Consider the following 24674-nt stretch of genomic DNA (forward strand, 5'->3'; position numbering starts at 1 on the left):
AACTTGAGGGAAGCTGAAGCAATCAAAGATACTCTAGACATTTACAACTCCCTATTCAAACAAATACTCGATAGAGATAAGAAAAACATTGTTTTTTTCAATACCAAGAAAAGTTGGCAAGCAAGAGTTGTGAGTTGTTTGGGCTTCACTATTGAGAGGATTCCATCAAAATACCTTGCAGATCCAATCTTTAGTAGTGCAAAAAGAACAAAACTATGGGAGGATGTAATAGAACAAAGCAGGAATAAGGTTGCCTCATGGAAAGGAAAATGATTGTCTTTAGCGGGGAGATTGACAATGTTGAAGGATGTTTTAGGTGCGGTCCCAATTTATGTAATGTCATGCCTTCAGTTCTCGAAGAAGGCTATCGTTGCTTTGGAAGGAATCCTAGAAAAGTTCTTATGGGAAGGTTCGAATAACCACAAGTGTATCCATTAATCCATTGGAACAAGGTTGCCAGACCCCATAACCATGAGGGTATTGGGATTCATGGATTAAGACTATAGAACATGGCATTAGGAACAAAGCTAATCTCGAAAATGTAACAATCCCCCGATAAACTTTGGTGTCAAGTCATCCAAAGTAAGTATTTGAATGATCCCGATCCCAGCTGCATTCTCACTATTGCAAATACTCATGGGGAATATGCCACATAGAAATTCATGGGAGATTGTCGATTCGTCATTACTAACTACCTCACATGGAGCATCAAAAAAGAAAGGAGAGCCAACTTTTGGCTTGACTCTTGGGAAGGACATCCCCCATTGATTAATGAGTGGAACTTTTAAATTCTTCAAGATCTATTGGAAAGATCGAGGGGATCCAAAGTGGTGGATTACCTGGATAAGAAAGACAACCCGGCGAAATCGATTTATGAATGGTTTGCATATATATATATATATTTCTTTATTCTGTTAATGGTCAATATTGTAATTAGTTGACCTACAGTAGTCAGTAGTTAGAGGTAGTTAGAAACTTAAATGTCTACAGTAATTTGTAATCCCTTTATATTGTAAACCTTTTTTTTTGCTAATGCAACTAAGAATTACCAGTTCACTTCATGAACATGGTATCAAAGCAACAGGTTATTCTCGAAAATATTTAAGAGAATTTTTTCAAAACCCCGCCTAGGGTTTTCCAGTACGGTCGTCTGGTCTCATGGGTTTGCCTTTGGGAGATTTTTTTCTCCCACCCACGTCCGTTTTTTTGTCAGTGGTTGTGGATGATTAAAAGCGAATTTTTGTCTTGCGTTTTCATCTTCTATAACCTTCAAATCGCGGCTTGTGCATCCAAAATCGCAGTCTGTGTTTGTTGTGCGTTGCACACGCTCCCTGTCGCCGACAAGGTCCCCTTTCCTTTTTTGGGCCTTTCCGTCTTCGCCCTATTGAGTTCCACGCAGAGTGTCTCGCGTCCTTTCAAGCGAGCCTGCGATCAGTCCATGAGATGATGATGTTGAGCAAAGGAGCCGGTGATCCGTATGGTTAGTCGAACCCTCAGGCACGAATCCCAAGAGATTGTTCAAGCTTGTGAAATCGCCTTAAAAGGGCGTGGGATGATAGAAACTGGCGAAGTCCACCGAGTAAAAGAACAGAGCATCTAAAGGTCACATGAGGACCCAAAGACGCCGATTTTCGCATAAGAATAATGAGAGGGATTTCATGGTGTTTTCAAAGGTTTGCAGGATTTGTATGAATGTCGATTTTCGCCATCCGGAAAGTGCGAAAGGGGCGAAAGCCTTAAAATGCCCAAAAGGGGCGAAATTCGGACCTTTAGGCCAAAATGTCAGAAAATTAGAAAAGTTGACAAAATGGCCAAAAGGGCCGAAATTCGAACCTTTAAGCCGAAATGAAAGAAAAGTGAAAACTTGTCAAAATGCCCAAAAGGGGCGAAATTCGAACCTTTAGGCCGAAATGAAAGAAAAGTGAAAACTTGTCAAAATGGCCAAAAGGGTCAAAATTTGGACCTTTAAGCCGAAATGCCAAAAAGAAGAAAGTTCGCAAATAACTAAAAAGGTCCGAAAATATTGAAAAGTTGACAAAGTGTCATAAAATGCCGAAAATCGTGATCCAAGCGATAGGTGAGTATTTCGAAAGGTTTAAAAAATTATCCCAAGCCACCGAATTTCGCGTAAAGAAGTAAACATGTGAGAAATGAAATTGACGAATTGCCCCAGTCCGCCGAAGTTCAGATGAATGTGAAAATCGAGAAATATGGAACCACGTGAAAATTGGCAAAAATTCTCATAGCGCCAAAAATCACGATTTGGGGTAAATATGAAAGAAAGTTCAAAGTTTTAAATGGTTTTCAAAACTCTCCAATTCACCGAAATTTGCCATCCAAGCTTGAGGAAGAACTGCAAAGTCTGAAGTTTGCAAGCCCTTCCCCCCATTTTCCGAAATTCGCCCATAGCGCCGTGAGTGTTGAAGCGTAAGGTCTGAATAGCTCTTCGAAAATCAAGATTGCGATTTCTTAAACGTTGCAGCCCCTTTTCAGAATCGCATTTCAACTAGGTCACCCAGGTTAAACTTGCAAATCGCCCAAGGTAAATTGCTAAGTCTGTATAAAAATTGCAAATTCTTTTCAAACCATAGGCGCGAGAATTTGGATTAAAAGGTTAACCGTTGAAATTCAAAATTGCAAAATTCCCCCATTCAAATTTGCAAATCGTGCAATTTCTTGCCATTCATTTTCACCAGGTAAGTGTGCTTTACCTCTCTCAATCGTCTAAAATATTTACAAATTGGATGGATGTCTGTGTAAAATTGATTAAAATACTTAAGTCTTCAAGTCGCATTTTTTTTTTACGTTTGTAAGGCGCCATGCAAAGCGATTGAAATCAGAACTTACTCCTAAGAATCAGTTAGAAAATGCATTTTCAAACTTGGGAGAATTTCTCAGGCTTTGTCCATTTTGAAAATTGATCCTGAAAATGCCTAAGTGTAAATCCGCAATCGAAAGCTTCATCAATACTTGTGTTTAAATCAATCAAGCTTTTGGCTAACAATATCATGTTGTTCTTTCAATTCAATTTTTGAATTAATCCTGGTATGCTGGTATGTCTTGTATCTAACCTGCTTTACTTCCTTTTTATCGCCTCGTAATTCGTGTCCCACTGTGCAAGATAAATGCCTAAATCAGCGGTAGAATCATCAAAGACGCCTGCTACAACCAAGACATCGCGAGCATCCAAATCAGATATCCCTCGCCGAGTCGAAAGGATGAAGTACCAGTATCAAAGAGGCGGATTGAGGGAGTCAAAAGTTCAGAGTGTCTGGGACAATGTCGGTGATACCGACCTAGGCCATATCGATATCCAAGATTTCAGAAGCCGAGTCTTCTCCCCTGATGCCTATGGCAGGCCTAGGCAGATGATGGAAAGTGGCATCGCCCAAGCAGCGGGATTTCCCCCAGTAGTGCAAAACTATGAGTTAGTAGTGGAGGCCGCTCGGCATTACCAACTAGGTTCCAGATTGGTGCTCCTCGAGGACATGGTTCTCGCTAACTTCACTCCTGAGGCCATTGGCGACCCATTTGATATTCCCTTCCCAAACAATCCCACAGCCACGACTATAGATGAAGCGTAGGGGGCGTATGATATGAATCCTGCCAGATGTAGAACACTGATCAATGAAGAGTAGTAAAGGAGAGAAGACCTCCAAGCGTCCGAATTGGGAAAAAGACCCCAAGAAGTGACTTTCACAATAAGCATGGGGACATGGTCACACTGCTCAGCAGGGTTATGGGACTCCCCAAATCCAACTACTTTGAAGAATGGATGTTTTACTTCACAGAACAGGTCTTCGCTGGGAAATCCAAGTTTGACTGGGCCCAGATCATAAGCGACGATCTCCACACCCAGCTGATCGAACTTGAGGCAAAGAAGTACTTCACTATGACATCCTATTTATTCTACATGTTCACCAGGAACCAGCCGCTGCCAGGTTTAATAATGAAAGGTCAAATCGAGAATGGACCTGATCAAGTAAAAGTATACGATTGTTACCCACAGCTACACTATCAGGATATAGCTCAGAGGGAAAAGAACAGCCCGGCCTATGCAGTTGGCCAGTATGAGCGCATCAATGACGCCTTCACAATGCGCTCGGTCAGGCTTATGCAGGGAGGATTACACATAAGGCTCTCGGAGCAAGCTACTATTCTAGTACAGAGATACAGAGCCTGGTTCATCCAGTTCCCAAGGTTCTCCTATATCCGGATAGCTGGCTTTGATGGTGCCCCTCTCCGGCTTCCATGGTACCCAACCGACAAGATAGTTCTTATGGAGGTCGCAAGGCAGTCATGTCGAGCCGGTAGCTTACTCAAAGACAGCAAGCAGGCTGGATTCGCATTCCCCATGATTATAGGCAACCAGGATGTCCATCTGAAGACCCCCTCTCAAGCAGAGGAATCCTTCGCAGAGCTGGCCTCCTATGGCCTACAGGAGCATTTTCCAAGGAAATGCTTCGATCACGACAATCTGGCAAAGAGAGCCTATGGCAAGCGGTATAGAGCAAAGGAATCAGTTGAAGATTATTGGAAAAACTGCTCTGATGACTATGAGGTCCGGAAGTGTAAATATTCAAGGCTGAGTGTGCAACAAATGCGACTCTATGAATATCATCGGGTCCCAAATCAACTCACAGATTCAGGAAATTGCCTGCAGGTCTGGGAATTTGAGGCAGTAAGACATCTTTTGCCAAGCGTTGATTGGTCGCAAGACCCGATCACTGATTTTGAGACGATCATGGTAGCCCCAGGAAGATATACAGACCAATGGTTGCATCAGCAGATTGAGCGACTAATTCATGAAGGAGTCCAGTTCACTTACCACTTAATGGGTAGCCTTGATCATCCATTGGAATTTGTGCCTTCATCAGTTCGACCTCGAGGTACGTGATGGCATCTCTGACAAACATTATGCTCGAAAGTAGCCAGAAATTCAACGGCCGCAACTACAACACTTGGAAGAAGCGCATGCTAACAATTTTTGAGTACCGATGTCTCGATGCAGTTGTTCTGGGCACATCTCAACGTCCAACTACTGCCGAAAAAGATAATGACAAATGGGATGAGCGCAACCGGGAAGCAATCATGCTCATTAAACTCTCCATTACCGATGAGCAACTACCTCAAGTACTGTCCGACAAAACTGCGAAGGAGATATGGGATCATTTGAAGAGTCTCCATGAAACCTCTAACAAGAGCAGAGCATTCTTTTGAAGAATGTGCTATTTTTTATTATGATGGACGAGAGGACACCTCTGTAGGATCACTTGACAAAGATCAAGGACATCTGTGATCAACTTGAGGCGATTGGTCGCACAATGGAGGAAGAGGACATGGTGTCATCACTTTGAAGAGTTTGCCAAAATCTTATGAGCATTTCATTGAAACGTTGAATATCACTTCCATTGACGTCGATTTGAAATTTCCTGATCTTTGTAACAAGCTTTTACAGATGGCGACAGCAATTTGGAAGTGGTGCCAGTTCCACCTCCACCGAGCAACCATTCTCTGCCAAATCTTCTGCTAAGAACAAAGGGAAGGCTCCATCTTCTTAGACGAAAGGCTCTGGTTCTTCTCTAGACAACAACAAGAAGAAGAACGTTCGGTGCAATTATTGTCATAAGTTTGGTCAAATGAAGGCCGAGTGTCAAATTTGATTGGCTTCTAAACAAAAGAGGCAGAGAGGGTTTCAACAAAAGGCAAATGTCGCAGAACACTCTAAGCAGAAAGAATCTGCTTTCTATGCTTTTATGGCTAAGCGAACAGCAGATCCAATACACTCTTCTACCTGGTCATTTGATTCAGGGGCTTCGCAGCATTTTACTCATCGTCAAAATTGGTTCACGAAATTTGAACCATTCTCAGATTCAATAATCTTCGGAGGAGGAGAAGAGTACAGTAAGGGCACTGTCCATATTCACTCAAGAGGTAGAAATTTAATTTTTCTCGATGTCTACTATGTTCCAAACATGGAACATAATCTCCTCTCCTTCAACCAGATCATGACGCATTCTCCTCAATTAGATGTTGTCTTCAATTCGTCCACCTACAGCATTGTTGATAGGGAGAAACGAACTACAAACGCCATGGGACTTGAGGATCATGGTTTGTATAGACTTGCTGATTCTGGCGATTCTCAGAAGCACGCTCCGGCTACTAGGAGTACATCCATCATGAACACTTTGGCATCAACGTTATGGGCACTTAAACGTGCATTATCTCTCTCAATTATCTCGGGAGGGTTTGGTTGCTGGTCTACCTGAGATCCAACCTCAAAATCATGGAGTATGTGGAGCTTGCAAGTTGGGAAGCAGCATCGGACACCATTCTCGGATGGTGATTCTTGGCGAGCCTCCAAGGTCCTTCAATTGGTTCATGTTGTTGTATGTGGGCCAATGAACACTCCATCTGTTACTGGGTCCAGGTAGTTGTTATCACTTGGACCTGCACCCCTGTTTGCTAAGCTATCAACTCAGCAGGCCTGTGACACATGGGAACCCTCCTAGACCTGTGGGTTGCCTAAAAAATGGAGTGAACCTCCAGAGAAAGCTGGTTCTTTTCAGATTCTGCACCTAAACTAACAATTTCTTCAGGGAAAAGAGTGAGGAGGAGATAATACAAAAAACTAAAACCTGAAAATAAGGTGATTGCACCAGATGGTATTCTTTTTGGAATCTATCTAAGCATAAGACACACAGTACAGCAATGATAATGAACCCTTTTTCACACTGACCAACAACTCATAACCCTTGCATCAATGCTTCATAAACAGGCTGGATAATCACAGTCCTAAGAGGGAAAAAAAATCCTTTTTTCACAACCTAAGACCATTAATCATTAAAACACAGCTTATGACCTGCAAGTAGTACATATATTTCTGCATAAGGCATCAAAAGGAGATGTAAATTTTAAGGGGGGCAAAAGCCAACCACCAAAGAACTGACTAACCCTGAAGATGCAGTAACAAAGCAGGATGAGAAGTAGAGCAGCAAAACAAGCTATTATCCTTGCCAAACAGGTATCACCAAGCTTCATAAATCCTGAAAATGTGTTACAAAGACATCCCTTCTTGCAGAGAGAACCAAAAATTACAGTCTGCTCCAAGATGAAATGAATCAGAACCTTTACAAAAAAGAAGGCTCCCAGTATATATGCCTTTTTCAAACATATCAAGAAGACTCCACCTCCTCCTTTTTGGTCGAGCAAACTCAAAAACCCTAACTTTTTAGCCTCAAAAATATCTCAAAAGGGATAAACTTGAGCCAAAAGGCTAAGTCATCCATTCTGCAAACATAAAACCTCATAAATGCAACATAAATGCTTCTGAAATGCCTCTGACAGGCCTGCAAGCCCTCATAAATGCAAAAATATCCCTCCTTCTGCCCAAAAAAAAAAAATATCTAATAAAGTGATTTTTTCTTTAAAAAAAGGATTTATTACTATTTGGTCAAACATTCGTTTGATTTTATTTTTATTTATATTTAAAAGTTTTAATAATATAAAAGTAATAAAAATTGTTTTATTTAAAGCGATAAAATAAATAAATCACTTTAAGTAATACAATTTTATTAATTTTATTTATTAAATAATAATAAGGTGTAATAAAAAAAAACATATTTAATAAAAGTGTTTTATTTAACACTTTAATAAATAAATAAAAAATTTATTATAATTTATTATTTTTTAAATATAAAATAAGAATAATCTTAAACAAATTTTTAATCAAAAAATAATAAAAAAAAATTTTAAAGAAAGAAAACTTAAAAAAAAACATTTGCCATAGGCTTGAGGGCGTATTTTTGAGACTTTACAAACAGAACTTGCTAAGGATAATAGCAAGGGGGGGGACAAAGTGATAAGAATCACTTAGGAAGCCAAAAGATTTACAAGGCTTTTACAAAGTTTTAAAGTGATTAACATCACTTGGAGATGCAAGCGAACCTTGCCATGTGGCCTTGCATATCGCGTGGCATATGAAGGAAAAGAAATGATTTTTTAATGGAAACGTTTTTAGGGAAACATAACCCTAAAAACCTTCATTCGCCTCTTTACTTTTTGCTCTCGATGATTCTGGAAAAGGCTCTGCACTGGGCGTTGCTTAGGGTTTGAAGGAAAGAAATGGTGCATTCTTCAGTTCTGGGCGCGTTTTTGAACGCTGGGCCTCTGTTTCTGCCTGAGACCTGCTCTTCGACTGTATTTTCTGTTATTTTCGGGCTCATTTTTGAGAGCCGCTGGGGAAATCCGCTGCATTTTGGAGACTTTCTGGGTGTCTGGAGCTCGGCCTCCTTGCTTGCTGGGCGCTCGTTCCACCTTGCGTCTTCACTTTTGCACAGGTCCGCCATTTTTCGATTCTGGAAAGGAAGAAAAAAAAATTTTATGTAACATATTGGCTTCCTTTTCTGCGTTTTTTGAAGATCTTTCTATGGCTCGAACCTGTTCGGCATTTGCTTGTATTTTGCAAAAATTCATTCATGTAATTCGTTGCATTTCCTGTAAATTACTTTCCTTGGGCTGCATACAATATCTCCATTAAAGATACAAACCCTACTGTAAAAAGCATTCCATGCCTGCTTGTATCTGTAAAAATTAACTTGTGATCTGTTGTTTTTTCTTCAAAAAACTTCATGGCACGCACTGCAGGGTTATTTTTTTTCTTCTATCAAAAATATTAGAAAAAAGTAGCTCGAAAAACTGCGTTTTTTTTTATTTTTCTGTTTGAATATGCAACTCTGGTATATCCTGCTTAAGGATTTCTTCCTCGTGTCTCATCAAAGTTCCCCTTTGCTTCAATCATGTTATTGCTTAATTCTTTTACAATTCTTGCTTTCTCAATAGAAATTCCACTCGAACCCCACTTTGGATCCCCTGGAAAACTATAATCAATACTATTTCCAAACTGCACATGACCTTTGTAAAGCATGAGTTTCTTTTCACTGGTTCCTGTTGAATCTTGTAGCTGTCTTTGTTCATAAGAAGTTTAATATTGTTCCAATGTTCCATCTGCAGCTTGTGCCTCTTTTAACCTTGTCTCAGGAGTTGTCCAGCTTGTTTCTGAAACATCTGCTTGCTGATCCACACTCCACCCGGTACCTTGAGCCTCTTCAGATGTTCTTTGTCTTTGTTCTACATCTTGTGAAGTACTTCTGTTATCTGCTTCCCACTGAATTCCACCATGTGAGCCTTTTCCAAGGATTAAATTTGCATTTGTCAGCTTAGATTTCAATGTGTTATACACATGTAATTAGAAATCAGTATCAAGTGCTCCTTATAGACATGGCTTCCTATGGAGTTAACTGAATAACAGAGTCTCTGAAGTAAAATATAATAAGCAGCTGAAATACCTAAGTATCTGTATATTGCATTAATGTTGTAAGGTATGCATATGTTAGTATCCAGTGAGCCCATTAAAGATGAGCATGCCTCGTGAATAATCTTCCATGCATCACCACACTGCTTTACTTCACTTTTCTCAACAATTGCTTCTATAATGATTTCACCCTCAACAAATTCATGCTCACCAATTTGTAATGGAACCCAAGATGCAGAATTCACAGGGCTCCACGAAATCCTTACTGACAGTATACAGTCATAACCTTTAGCAGTTGTCTCCATTAAATTAGGGCAGATCACATTAACCAAGACATCTACCATATCTTCCTTTTCTTGTGAATCGTCACTTGTTTCCAAGGCAAAATGCAGACATGGCTTAGGATTGTCCTTTTCTTCAGATTTTTTCCCACCACTGCATCTTTCACTCCATGACACTTTGGGTGATTCGTAACTAATGACTGCAATCAAAATGCTACGATGGTATGCTGCTACTGTGAATGTCTTATGAATTTTGCAATCACCCTTCTGCTGCTTTGAAATTCCTTCCTTCATCTGATGTCGATCAATCAGCTCTTCATTTTCCTTCATATCAACCTCATTAATCACCTCTGTTCAGCAAGTATTTATGAAAAAGCAGTTTCATTGTTCTGCATATCAAGTGGGATTGATTTCTTTGAGAGTTCTACTTCATGACTCCCTCTATTATCTAGATTATGCATACATTTGGTTATCTCTCTCCGAAATTTCAAATTCCAATGAATTTGCTGGAATCATATCATCACTAATTGGCATCCTTGACTGTTTGAAATCTGCAATAACCATCGGAAACTCACTTTCTGTACCTTCACTAGACATTTCCATACTGAATCCATCTCCAACCTCTACAGGAATTAGTGAACGCCTATCAATGATACATCTAGTTTAACAGAAAGTCCAAACTCTTCCTGCAAAGCAGCTTTGCATTCAGCCCTGGAAGATCCTCTGTCTACCAATGTATAGTGGCTCTTGCATAATCTCAATGCCTAAACTTCATATTCAAACTTTGTATTTCTCATATGAGCTGGGCTCAACCCTTGTGGGAGCCGCATTCGTCTCCACTCATCTTATTGAATTTCATAAACAGCAAGCTGTTCTTTTTCCTTTTCCTGCACATGAAACAAACCTGTTAGCAAAATTGCATATTTATGGTGGCTTTCCTTTGATCTGATTTTGCCTTTTTGGAGATTCCTTTGTACTTGCGAGCTATCTGCATTCGATGTATGTAGGGATCATATATACATATGCGTGCATTAGTACATATGTCAGAAATGCAGCCAGCTATTGCTTAGAACAAAAAGTTCTAACGCATTGTTTGTTTCAACCTTTTTTGCAGATCAGAAGGAAAACATCAACGGACCGGGGGGGAGCAACAAGACAAAGGCTACGACGAGCATCTCCAACTGTTTTAGTCATTCAGGCAATGACTGGTTCCACTTCTGACATGCCTTATTTTTCTTTGTACTTGCATACATATGTGTATATTTCTCTTCTGCATTGAATATACGTAGCTAGTCCCACGGCTCCTGTGTGGGACGCATTTTGAAAATGAATAAAAAATACTTGTCTTTTGCAAATGAGATGTTTCTTTCTTCTTTGCTGTTACAGAATAAAGTACTTAGAAACATCATTTTTAAAACACAAAATAGAGAAAGAGTATACACTAGCTTTCTTTTGTTCATGCTTAGCATCTCTCAACCTATTTTTCAGCCAGGAGCGAAAAATAGGTAACAGTAGTCTTTATTATTTGTTGATGAGTTCAGTCGGAAAATGTGGGTGTATTTTCTGAAAAACAAATCAGATGTGTTCAATACATTTCAGCAATTTAAGGCATTAAGCGCCAACTCACCACACCATACACACCTCAGCAAAATGGTGTCATTGAACGTAGAAATTGCACCATTACTGAAATGGCCCGTTCTATGATAGAGCATAGAAATGTTCCTACGAAATATTGGGCTGAAGCAATTTACACTCCAGTCTACCTCCCAAATCGGTCACCTACACATGTCATTAAGAAGATGACTCCTAAAGAAGCCTGGTCAAGACGCAAGCCTAAAGTGGGCCATTTGAAAGTCTTTGGTTCTATGGCTCATGTATGGATTCCAGACGCCAAGCGTGCCAAGCTGGATTCAAAGAGCCAAACACTTATGTTTACTGGTTACAGCAACAACCACAAGGCCTACAGGTTGATTGATGTGGAGACAGATCGTCTCATTTTCAGTCGTGATGTTGTGGTTGATGAGACTACTGCTCCATTTATGCCTTCTACTACTCCTAGTCCTGCGAATCAGTCTGTGCAGACTTCTAATGTTGGTGTTCGTCTTCCTCTTGGTTCCCATGATGGGAGGGCTTTAGAGCATTCTGACTCTGGAGATGAGGAATCTACCGATCTAGCACCACCTGATTTTTCACAAGATTCGCATCCAAATGACTTTATTCCGGAAACTCCAGGGGATGTTATTCCTCCAATGCCAGATGTTGGTACTTCTACCCTCAAGCCTAAATGGTGGGCCAAGACAATAGGAGATCTTCATGATGATGAGCTTCTTGAGGATAGATCAGTTCGCCGCAAGAGAAAGCGACAGAATACAATCAACTTTGCACTTATGGCCAACATCCATGAGCCCCAGACATATTCTGAGGCTAAAGGCATTCCTGAGTGGGAAAAGGCTATGGAGACAAAATACTATAGTCTTCTAAAGAATAACACTTGAGTTCTTTCTAATCTAGCTCCCGGGAAGAAACCTATCAGCTGTAAATGGGTTTATAAGGTCAAGTATCATGCAGATGGTACTTTGGATAAGTACAAGGCCAGATTGGTTGCTTGGGTATTTACACAATGGGAGGGTAACACTTGGGTTCTTTCTAATCTACCTCCCGGGAAGAAACCTATCAGCTGTAAATGGGTTTATAAAGTCAAGTATCATGCAGATGGTACTTTGGATAAGTACAAGGCCAGATTGGTTGCTCGGGTATTTACACAACGGGAGGGTATTGACTACGAGGAGACTTTTGCTCCTACTGCCAAAATGAGCACAATTCGTCTTCTTCTCGCCATTGCAGCTCAGTTTGGATGGAAACTTCACCAAATGGATGTTAAGAGTGCATTCCTCAACGATGAGTTGCAAGAGGAAGTTTATATGACTTAACCTCCTGGCTTCAATATTCCTAGTAAGGAACATCAGGTTTGCAGATTGGTAAAAGCCCTTTATGGCCTTAAGCAAGCCCCTCGAGCTTGGTACTTCAAGATTGATCAGTATTTGGTTGAACATGGTTTTCAGTGCAGTCCCTCTGACACTAATCTATATGTCAAACTCTCCAGTGATGCTATCCTTTTTCTTGTTGTCTACGTGGATGACTTGATCATTACTAGTAATTCAGCACATTTGATTACAACCATCAAACAGGACTTGTGCCAAGTTTTTGATATGACAGATTTCGGGCTTCTCCATTATTGCTTAGGTGTCGAAGTGTGGCAAACTAATGACAGTATCTTTATTTCATAGTCCAAGTATGCCCGTAGTTTGCTTGACAAGTTTCGAATGCAGAATTGTAAACCTACTTCCACACCTATGGAGAAAGGGCTGAAGTTGTCAGCCAAGTCTGATTCACCTGCAGTAGATGAAACCCAATTTAGGCACCTAGTAGGCAGCCTCATCTACCTCACTGCCACTAGACATGACATCAATTTTGCTGTCAGCTACATCTCTCGCTTCATGACGACCCCAAAAGCTGATCATTGGATTCTAGCGAAGCGAGTGTTGCGATATGTGAAAGGCACTTCAAACTATGGCATTATGTATAGCAAGTGCAACGATCCAAAGCTGATTGGTTATACTGACTCAGATTGGGCAAGATCGGTGGATGATAGAAAATCCACTTCTGGGTAGGTATTCAGTTTGGGTACAGGTGTCGTCACTTGGAGCAGCAAGAAGCAACAAGTCGTGGCTCTTTCCTCAACCGAAGCCAAATACTGGGGAACACTCAAGGCCGCATGTGAGGCAGTTTGGCTCCAGAGGATGCTCTCTGACATGCAGATGTCACAAGCAGGTCCTTCTCCCTTGTATACCGATAATCAAGGGGTGCTCAAACTGGCCAAAAATCCAGTCTTCTATGAACTTACCAAGCATGTCGAGCTTCATTGTCACTACATCCGCAAGCTGGTAGAAGACGGATCAGTTCAGTTGCAATATGTTCCGATAGTGGATCAGACTCCGGATATTCTCACCAAGTCTTTGAGCCCGGATAAGTTTGTAAAATTCAGGGGGCAACTTGGTGTTTTTGATAGATTGACCATTAAGGGAGGGTGTTAGAATAATATTTCTTTATTTTGTTAATGGTCAATATTGTAATTAGTTGGTCTACAATAGTCAATAGTTAGAGGTAGTTAGAAACTTAAATGTCTACAGTAATTTGTAATCCCTTTGTTGTTTGTAATTAGGGCTAGCGGATTCTAATTGCCTTGGGCAACATTGGAATCCACCTCCATCATATAGGGCCAGGCCCAATACACCTCGGCTCCCACCTAAAAAGGCTCCCACGCTACACTTAAACACATCACGCCTCCTTGATAGGGCCGACCCTATCCTATTTAATTAAAAGGAATTAATATAATTAATAATGTTTAAATACAAGAAGGCCGACATGTTAAAAGGAAATAAGTCTCCTATAAATGTGACATTTGCTTCTCATTATTATCACCCAACTCAAGCAGATGAAAATTATATTCGGTGAAAAGCGAACTTCATATTCAGGTATCTGGCAATCAGCGAACTACTCTAGATAGCAGCAGTAGACAGCGAACTCCATTAGGTAACAGCAGATCCTCAATAGGAGACAGCGAACTCCATCAGACATCTGCAGATCCCTAATTAAAGGTTGCGAACTTCAGATCCTCAATAGCAGCCAGCGAACTTCATCAGACATCTGCAGATCCATAATTAAAGGCAGCAAACTTCATAAGAAGCAGCAGACCATACAGCGAACTTCATAAGAGGCTGCAGACCATATGTAATGTTCAGTTGAATTAAAATCATAATCAGATCTGAGGATCCTTTGGCTGAGTTTTTCCTCCTAGGAGGTTTTCCCAGGGTAACTGTGTTTTGTCTTTTGCATTTCATTTCCTTTATTATGCTCAAGTCTGGAAAACAATAAGTTAATCAACCTTATTCTAATTTTCTGAGTTTTATTCAATCTGAAAGTACTAAAATTAACACCCTTTATATTTTAATCCTTTTTTTTGCTAATGCAACTAAGAATTACCAGTTCACTTCATGAACAATATATATATATGACCATCCCATTGTGAATGAGGTGATTAAAAAGAAATTCAAAGAGGAACTTGATAAGAGGAAAGTAACTATAAATTGAGAAGATGATGAAATCATCTGGAGTGGCACAAAATCTAGGCAGTATTTGATAAAAATAGATTACCAGTTAATAAAACCGATTTGATGCAAGGGAAGTAATGAAGATTGGCAGAAGGTCATTATGGTGGAGCATGCTTGTCCTTCCAAAGGCTGGTGCATTCACATGGATGGTTCTACACTGCAACATCCTAACAAGTGACTAATTGAAGAAAGCAGGCATTGTGGGTCCCAACTAGTGTGTGCTTTGCAAACAAAATGAAAAAATTAGAAATCATCTTCTTCTCCAATGTCCCTTTGAGGCCCGATGTTCGAATTGGGCTCAAGATAGGATGAACTAGAGCAGGCCAAGGGGTGCAGACATTGTGGACTTTCTTGTTGGATGGCCGATCCAAAACAAGAAATGTTTATGGGGTGATCTTGTGAAACATTTGGAAGGAGCATACTTGTTGTATTTTCAATGATCAAGAAAATCCAGTGTAATTTGTTGTTAGGAAAATTGAACATGGAATCATTGAAGTACCAAACAATAAGGTACCCAAAGATGGCAGAACACCATTCACCTAGTGGGTAGTGAGGTAAGCAAACATTGGCCTGATCTAAAAGTCCCAGCTGGTGGGGGGGGGGGGAGTAGTCAAATGAACAACAAAAGTATTGTAAAATGAATGGCCCCATTGAGAGGAAGACTAAAACTTGACAAGGCCTCAAGGGTAACCAAGGGCCCTGCAAGGATTGGTTGCATTGCCAAGAATGATAGTAGCACATTTGTATGGGCAATAGATGGTCACATAGAATAGCCACAAATAATGAGGCTGAAATGGCAACGTTAATTAGAGGATTACGGCAATGCATGGACCGAGGAGTGACTTTGATTGACATCAAAGGGGATTCCATGATCTATATTAATGCTATAAAAAAAATCTACTCTGAATTGGAAGCTAGCAAAAGGTGTCTAAAGAGCATGAAAGGTTCTGGGAAGATTAGATTTCACAATATAGCATGTTTATAGAGAAGCTAATAAAGCTGCAGATCTATTAGCCAATGAGGGCGTTCGTGGGATGGGCTTATATCGATATTACAAGATGATGGAAAGAAGGATGAATAAGATTGGATCGAGGAGTGGGCTAGTACTATGCTGGCAACATCTATCTAGCCACCTAAAACGCACCCCAAACACTAATAAAGTGGTATGCATGCATCTTATTTATTAGTGTATGGGATGCATTTTAGATGGTTGGATAGCCGCTTCCTACTATGATAGGGTGTGAACTAACTTCTATCCTAGCTTTTCATGGTCGGGAACAAGTTGTGGAGCACTGGTTTTGAATTAATTAAAGACTCAGAGCAATGATGATCCTTCCCCCGTCTTTTCTTCCATTGCTTTTTCTATTATTTCTGCAATGATGGCGCCTAGAAAATTGCCTCTATCCACATCAAGATCCCCTCCCTCAATTATGGAATATCATGGCATTTTATCCCTTTCAAAGAGATGAGTTGAGCGGGTTCTCAAGATGGTTAGGAGTCGTTTGATGGGTGTTTGATGCAGGTGCTTGACAAAAGGGAAAGAGCAACAATTGGTCATCTCTTTCATCTGCACAAAGAGCTTGCACAAAAGGGAGTACTCAAAACAATGGACATTGCTCTTTGGCAAATGTACATGTGCATGACGAGTGTGTGTATGAGGTCCTCTTCTCCAATGTTGTACAAATAATGGGGGAGACTTAATGAGGGATTACTTATGCTAGTACACTGGTGTCAAGAAACAATATGGATGCAATGATTGAAACTATCCCTTCCATTGTCACCCAACCGGTAGCAGGTTCCATCGCAAGCATTTTTTATGCATGTGCAGTAAACAAAGGTTAGGTGGTTGAGAGGGCACTAGTTCTTTTCAAAGAAGGCATAGAAAATAAGAACTTAGAGGCATTTAGGGCTCATTTGAGCAACAATGGGATCAGTTCTCTTCCCCCAAACTTGATCGGATCTATGAATTTGCACAGAGCGTGATGTACATCATGCACATGGTTCGATAACTTCTATAATTTCTTATCTTTTAATATAGAGGGTTGCCCCCTCTGGCAGCACTTACAATATAAATATTGATCGTTAAACTACACAAATGCATGTACACACACACACGTACATGCATTTGTGAAGTTTAACGATCAATGTATATATACAATAATATAAAAAAATGATTCAAGAATCGGTATACCTATATATTAACTGCGGTTGTTATGGACGAGAGGTCTCATGTTACATAATTATTAACTTGAGTGGTGGGACGCAACGTCCACCTCACCACTCTTGTAATAACACCTCCAAGAATGTATGTTTCATTGGCACATCAAAGATTTCATTTGAGAAGGAAAAACATCATCATATGGAGGAGTTTTCATTGCTATTAAACTCAGCAAGATCAAAGGGAATGGTTCCTCGCGAGAACTCATGACAGCATACTAAAATATGGTGCTACCACAAGCTTTAAATTCATTGCATAGCGTGGTAATAATGTTTGGGGGCTGTTCCGCTTGAGAATTCTTAACCACATTCTATTGAGAATGCCATCGCAAGGAATCATCTTTGCATAGACTGGTAATAGTAGACCAGATTTGAAACATTTTGGAAGACAATGTCTTCTATATTAGCATTTCTGTAACTAGTGGAATATTATTATCTTTGCATATGCTGTAACCCGAATCATTTTGGACAGGACATGCTCAAAGTCATCGACCATAACCATATTCAGATTTCTATCAGGCATGTTGAAACTCTCTTAAATCTGAGTTAATATTTTGAATTAATAGTGATACAATCTAGAATATAAAGGCTGACTTGTCTTCAATGTAATGTCCACTTTTGTAAAATGCCCCAGCTTGCCCTAGATTACAATTCTCAGACAATAAGAGAGGGTTGGAGGGGGAGTCCCTTTATCTCCTTAAAAGGGAAAACCCACAAACAAGTTAGAAAATAACGTACAAATTATATTATATAAGTGAATAATAATTACAAACAACTAACTTCGATGATACATAAAGTAAAGAATGACTAATTATGATGAAACATAAGGCAATTTACAATTACAAACAACTGCAAATGTAGAGACCAAGATCATAGATCATAACTTACTAATTGATTACAAGGTTACTTAACTAACTAAAGGAACCCCAATCGTAGCAAGCTAGGATCGGTAACTTGATAGGGTGTCTTTACAACCATTCCCCCTCAATCAAGCTACCTTCTCCCATTCACATGATTCCATCCATCACCATGGTAGAGAGGATAAGGATTTATCCCAATAGGGTGCCCTAAGTCTAACCCTCCTAAGCCCAAAGACAGAGCACCTTCACCCCCCTTTGACCTCGTGTGGACCCTGCCATACATATGAGGCGGCGTTCTTAGGGGTGACCCCAAAACCGTCCCCCCTATTTGAGATCCCTCTCTTCTCTTACCATGACTAAGAACATTCAGAACATATGAAGGTTCCGATATCATTCAGACATTCTACGTATAACAAATAAACTGCAGAAAAATCATTAGTCAGATACAATATATAATCAATTATAATAGCAGTGCATTGTAATCGTTAGTATGCAGAGATATATGTATATTGATACAGCATTTACCATGTCATGCACAGGAGACTCATACCAAACTGCAATATTTAGTCGAACTGCTGAGTGTTTATGAAATACCAAGTCTGATGTGATGCCTCCTTGGAGTGATAAGATTGTTGTATAAGTATCTTCTCCTTCACTGCTGAAGAGTCAGGTCTGCTTGTACATAAAGTTATAATCCTCCTCTCACAAGACATCTCTATATCTTGTGTATCCCACCCTTTCATAACCACTGGGCCCCTTGGTGAAATCACACTTATTTGGTGATTGGTTAATATACCAATTTGGGCACACTAATCGATGGATAAACCAGTTAGACATTAGTTAACATATTAATAGGATATTAGTATCTTTTATGCAAGATCGCTGTCCTTCTTGTCATCTCACGAGGGTCTCATGGAGAACGTCCCTTAGTAAATCTGTTCCTCATTTTTGGCATCAATCAGTTCATTCATTTCTTCCTGCTGTTGGTCTGAATGAGGGTTTCTTAGAGAAAATTGTGACATCTTGTGTCCAAGACAATTTTCTCCTAAGGGTGTGAGTATAGATATCTTGCTGTCTATATTAATATTACTACTAAATTCTGCATAAGAATGTTATCAAGCTTCATATATCAAGCATACATATTAAGCACATCCCCTTGCATACCAAAAAGGACAAGGATGTTACTGCCTGTAACTTAATAACAGTTCTGGTCTGATCTGATCGATGGTGATCCCCACTGGATGCTTTTGATTCCTTTCCTTTATATCCCTCAATGTTAGGGAGAGGTCACACCTCTTCATCATGTATGCCCTTTGGCAAGAGACACACTCTTTCACCATTATGCCCCTTTGAAAGAGTGCAACTCTTCATTATTTTTGCCCTTTGAAAGGGACACAACCTTTCACAATCAGATCTGCACTTCTCATTCCCAAATTCTCCCCTCTTCAAATGAGTTCTCTTCTCCCTTTTATACCTCATATTTGGGAGAGTCGCAACTTACCATTGCATGCCTTTTGATCATTTATTAACTTAATTAAATTTTAATTGTATTCTTTTATATTTTCATTTTAATTTTATTTTTATTCTTTTGAATTTTAATTTTATTAATATTTACCATTAGATTCTATTTCAAAGTGGGGACATTAGATTCAATTTCTGATAAAGATCAAATGTCTATCCATTATTTGCATCTAATATAATACTGTGTCTTTTGAAAAGTCAGATAACCAGTGATACAAACGTATCTATTATGTTAATTATGTTCATGCATAGAACCCGTGTATTCTCGCTCTTCCATGTAGGAATAGAAGTCAAAGGCTCGGAAGATTAATATTTGTAGTCTTGAATCTTGGAATGGAAACCTTATCAATCTATCTGGTATATTACCATTAGCCTTGTGATGCCCAAAACAGATTCCAAGATATTGGTAAATCGTGATTAAAACCCTAGGGGTTGCACTTTAAATTTTTAAATATAACAACACAGTTTGGTATATATATTCAAGGATCCAGCTTGTAGGAGTAGCGTTGGTTTCAGTTTGCCGATAAGGCTATTTGTCTTGATCAATTTATTATTCGTTGGATCTGTTATATATGAATTGATCTATGTATTAATATCACAATGAATAGTGACAATCCATGTGGAGTTAGGAAGGAAAATTGTCCATGTTCAACCGATAAGGCTTGAATGAATAAGATATGTGTGTACAACAGAACTAGTTGTCTTAAATCTTGATTGAAAACTTGTTTGTTCTATCTTATATATCATCATTAGCAATGAAGAGTCTAAAACAGATTCCAAGATATTGGCAACCTGAGAGTAACCTTAAGGATCAAGCTGAAAATAAAAGAACTCTGTTTTCTGATTTTACATATATCATCATTAAGAGGTCAAAAGACCCAGTACGACAAGATCTGTAGTTCTCAGAAGACCAATATGGTGTCATGCCTTTAACATTAATAAAAAATTAAAAATGCTAGAACCACTGTAATGAAAAATAAAGGTTGGTTAATAAGGTCATAGAAGTATAGTAGGAACCGTCAGGTGGGTAGGAAGTCCTTGTTCAGCTGAAAAGGAAACTACCTGGATTTATTGAAATCTGTTAACAATTTGTTAAGGACATTTTCATATAGTCATTAAATGACTGTTAATGTCAGTAGACATTAAGCAGTTGGCTTGTTAGTTGGTTAGAAAACCAGTGAGTCAGTTAGCTTGGGTGTATGTTACTAAACTATTATGGTCGTTATGACCGTTAGTGTCAATAGACATTAAGTAGATGGCTTGTCTAGTTGTTTGGTAGCTAGTGGATCAATCAGCTTGAGGGTTTTGTGCAAGTCGAGCAAGGGTGGTGAATACTGACAACACGTTAATCGTGCTTGCAACTTTAAAACCTTGGCCAAGGTGGTGTAGTTCTTTGCATGTAACTGTCAGTTCACATGAACCAGATACACTTCCTAGTTAGATGGTCATGCTAGTTAGGAGGTACCTATAGTGTGTGACCGACTAGAGTGGTGTAGGTTCTAAACACCAGGTCAGATGGCAACTACTCCTAATTTTTGGTCTACACCCTCGTGAAGGGTAGGGCTACTTCTAGTTGGAAGATGTGCGAGGGACCGCCAGGTCTGTGGTTGGAGGTGTAGCCCTTGATGATGCTCTCCCTCTCCACAGCAGTGCCGAGAGTTGTAAGAGTGTTTCAGATTTTAGCAAGTTGTACGGTAATCTTTGATCCTTTCTCTTCCTTATGTTAAAAGCATGTTGATGTTATTTTGAAATATAGATTAAGTAATGCAAGATTTATATTCCATCTTTTCCTTTTCAGATGAAGTTAGTTAGTTCAGTTATGCTGTTGAACAGTTAGATAGTTAGATATATTCAATTTCAGCAGAAGCAGATAGTTTCTACTTTTCAAAAAAAAAATGCATATCTTGTTTACTTGTCAAGAATTTATTCATTTTACTATTAATTAGTTTTAGCATGTTACACTTCTGCTATCCAATTTCTTTCATCTTCATCTGTAATGTATCTATCATTGGGCTCTATTCTCTTTCATATCTCTCATTATTTTGACACAGTGATTATCTTATGAAATGAGTTGTTAGACCAATAATTAGGTACTGAAATATTGGGTTCATGACACAAAATGCAAGTGAATACAAATGCTTATCATTCCTTGAACAATATTTTTTACAGGTTACAAGCACTATTTATAAATAAATATGTCATACAGGACTGGAATCGGCCAACCCATCCCTAAATGACTTTTTTCTTCATTTTATCTTGTTATAGAGTTTTTCCTTTTTCAGATTTATGACACCTGCTAAGTGGTGGGCCTACAAGGGGGAAATGTGTCGCTTCATTCAGCAGGTTTATCACTGAAATTTCTCCTTCTCGGAGACATTTACTAGAATAACCTAATGTCCCATTTACAATTTGTATGCCATTTTCTCTTGTTCTCTAACCTCTACCATTCATCTGACTTATGTTTTATAGTAACATAAAACAGGCTCTCGTCCTTCCAATACAAATCAAAGCAATTTGATCAAACTAAATAGAATAGTCAATAATAATTTGATTTAAATTATTTGCTAACCCTATTGTAGCGCCACTCCAAACCATTTCCATGGGATTCAAAATATTATATTCTCTAATGCCTGGACAAGAACCTAATGTATGAGAAAAGCATGTCAATTTTCCTTCCATTCTTCCCGAAAAAACTGCAAAAAAAAATTTTGTAAATTCTCATCCGACAGTTTTTATTTTGTACAAATGGCCATTATGATATCCGTACCACCACTATAAGCAAAAACTAATAATATCCAATCAATATGATGTTAATGTTCATGTTTTGTTAATATGAATCATAAACCATATTCACTATAGTCATATATATCGATTGATAAATCACACAATATCGTGAAAAGCCTGGCTTAGCATTACAGTGATTGCTTTTTGCTTTCAAGCATAGTAGCAGAATCCATTTGTGAATCACGATTAATCAGCATTGATCAGGTAGTCAAAAAACAAATCTACATAATGGGCGAATTTAAGAAACTGATCAGACAGGTTTTTTCCCTAACCCTAACTGGATTAATTGAAAAAATCTTCATCTTTAGGTCTGCTGTTTTATTCTTGAGAAAGATTTTTGCTACCATGTTTTCAAGTAAAAAACACATATGATCAATATTCAAATCATGGAGTAAAGATGTTTAATATAAAAGAAACATATCCACCACACCTTGTACGCTGAGCAAATTCTAAAATGGTTCTGTAGTTTAGGCTTTTTAAGATTCTCTCCGCAGTCCTCACACTGGAACCACACCATTTTAGTTGAGACTTGGTATCTTTTCCTGCACTCAGCAGAATGATTTCAAAATACATCAATTGGACCATCCGCTAATTTGAACCTACCTGTCTAGGAATGCTAATGCCAACTGAAATCTAAAAACCCAAAATGTTAGTCATTATCTAACATAGAATAAAAATTTGTAAAACATTAAAACATGGATCGCTAAAAATCAACAAATGAATCAAATATCACCCAGGACAGATGATTGAAAGAGAACACCTCACATCTGATGATTTTTATAAACATAAGAACTAAAGGGGATTCTTCTTCAGCATTAACAAGTGGCATTCAATAAACATCAGCGTTGAGACAAATAAAGACATTTAGGATGATAATGATGGCTGTACTTAAGGCCAAGAAAAAAAGTTTCAATTTTTTTATCAATAAGAATATTGACTTTAAAAGAATCCAGTTACTGCGAAATTACTTATATCCCGTAAATTAGGGTAAATTTGCAAAGAACTTTTTATGTAGAGTGTTCAGATTTAAGGAAAGCTAGGATGTATGAATTTAGTTTGAAACTTTGAACTAAATGGAGAGAATCCTTCAGAGAATTCTGTGTAAATAAAAGCGGTCTCTTTTTTTGGTTTTTTGGTTTTTTGGTTTTTCAATTTTGGGTTTTGAAAAAAAATTATAGTTTGTATAAACCAAAAGGCATGAAAGCTAATTGGCTGACAATCAAATTACAGTAAGGTTGATCCCATTGCAAACGCATAGAATGTGATTTAGAGTAAGTATAACCAGCAAAACAGCTATAGAGCTCGGAGTGAATATCCAATGCATCACTTACAATTCTGTACAGTGAGCATCACACAGGTCTAAGGTTAAAAAAAAAAAGTGGAGATTCGAGCAATCTGAGAGGAATGTGCTAAACCCTGGCAGTCCGCTTCGTCAAAGCCTCGACTTTTAACCACTATGAGTGGACCTCTCTTAGGGTTTATGTAAGTTCTTTCTTGTCACATCGGTATGATATATCCTTCGACTCTAATGTCATATGAGTCGTGGGTGTCAATGACAAAAGTAACAAGAGACGCAAAGCGTCAAGTTCGTGTCAAGTTGTTTATGATTAGTATAAAGATTGTTGGAAGTGCATTTGACATTTTGAAGGAAATGGCATTGCCATGGTAAATCGAAATTCGATGAGCATTGAATATAAAAGAGAGTATAATAGAATTGAATGCAAAACTCATCCTTAAGTAAACAAATAACATATGAAAAAATGAGCATGCACAAAAACATGTAACTAAGTTTGAAAGCATAATTCTCAAAAATGAGACATAAATATGATAGAAATTAGAAACTTGTTACATTTACAAATATGATAGATGCAAATAAAAAACATTTCCAACATTACATTTACTGGTCACAACAGGTCTTGTTCACCATTATAGCAGTTCAATTGTAATTACTTTAGTGGAACCAATTTGTGTATGTCTAAATTAAAGTCCATGAGAATAATATTGAGAATTCGATTCATAGATTAATCTCCATGAAAGAATACATACAAGCTCGACATACCTCCGTTCAAGGTTATTGTTAGACAAATAGAGAAACAATCTTCTAACATGTGAAGCAAGCATTGAAATCTGATATTAACATACATATTGCTGCCATAAATATAAATATACAGAAACAGTGTTCCAAATATGCAAATATCTTTTGATAGGGCTTGTACTAAGTCATAAAAAGAAATGCCTATAAAAATAATTCTTCAAACAATTAAATATACTCTTATAGAGCACATAATTTTTTTCCTAAATCACATATCAGTAGATCCAGTCTTCCAAAAGGACAACTAAGTATAATAAATTTTGTCTTATTGGACAGTGCATAATATAATAAATTTGTCTTGTCAGCATTAGCAACATTTTAAAAAAGTTGTTGAGTCTTATAGTGCAGTAAGCAACAGTTTGTAGAGTGCAAGATAAATATAAAGTTTTAACAGAGAAAGCAAATTTGTATCTAATTTGCTTTTATTTGTTAAGT

The 24674-nt window shown here is 38.5% G+C and overlaps 1 protein-coding gene across 2 annotated transcripts in view; it reads right to left on the reverse strand.

The window, feature by feature from the left end:
* Positions 1-23672, reverse strand: part of LOC131046594 (uncharacterized) — a 54657-nt gene extending 30985 nt beyond the window's left edge. Inside the window, exons 1-2 of one of the 2 annotated variants that reach the window (XM_057980372.2) lie at positions 23479-23672; positions 22578-22689 (exon numbers count right to left, since the gene is read on the reverse strand). In XM_057980372.2, coding sequence (XP_057836355.2) covers positions 22578-22664 — 87 coding nt within the window. In that variant the 5' untranslated portion in view covers positions 22665-22689; positions 23479-23672. Of the gene's footprint in view, positions 1-22577; positions 22690-23375; positions 23395-23478 lie in introns of those variants that run through there. The other variant, XM_057980371.2, reaches the window with a different exon arrangement.
* Between the last annotated feature and the right edge of the window lie 1002 nt (positions 23673-24674).

The sequence above is a fragment of the Cryptomeria japonica genome, chromosome 9 (genome assembly GCF_030272615.1).
Source record: "Cryptomeria japonica chromosome 9, Sugi_1.0, whole genome shotgun sequence".
Lineage (NCBI taxonomy): Eukaryota > Viridiplantae > Streptophyta > Pinopsida > Cupressales > Cupressaceae > Cryptomeria > Cryptomeria japonica.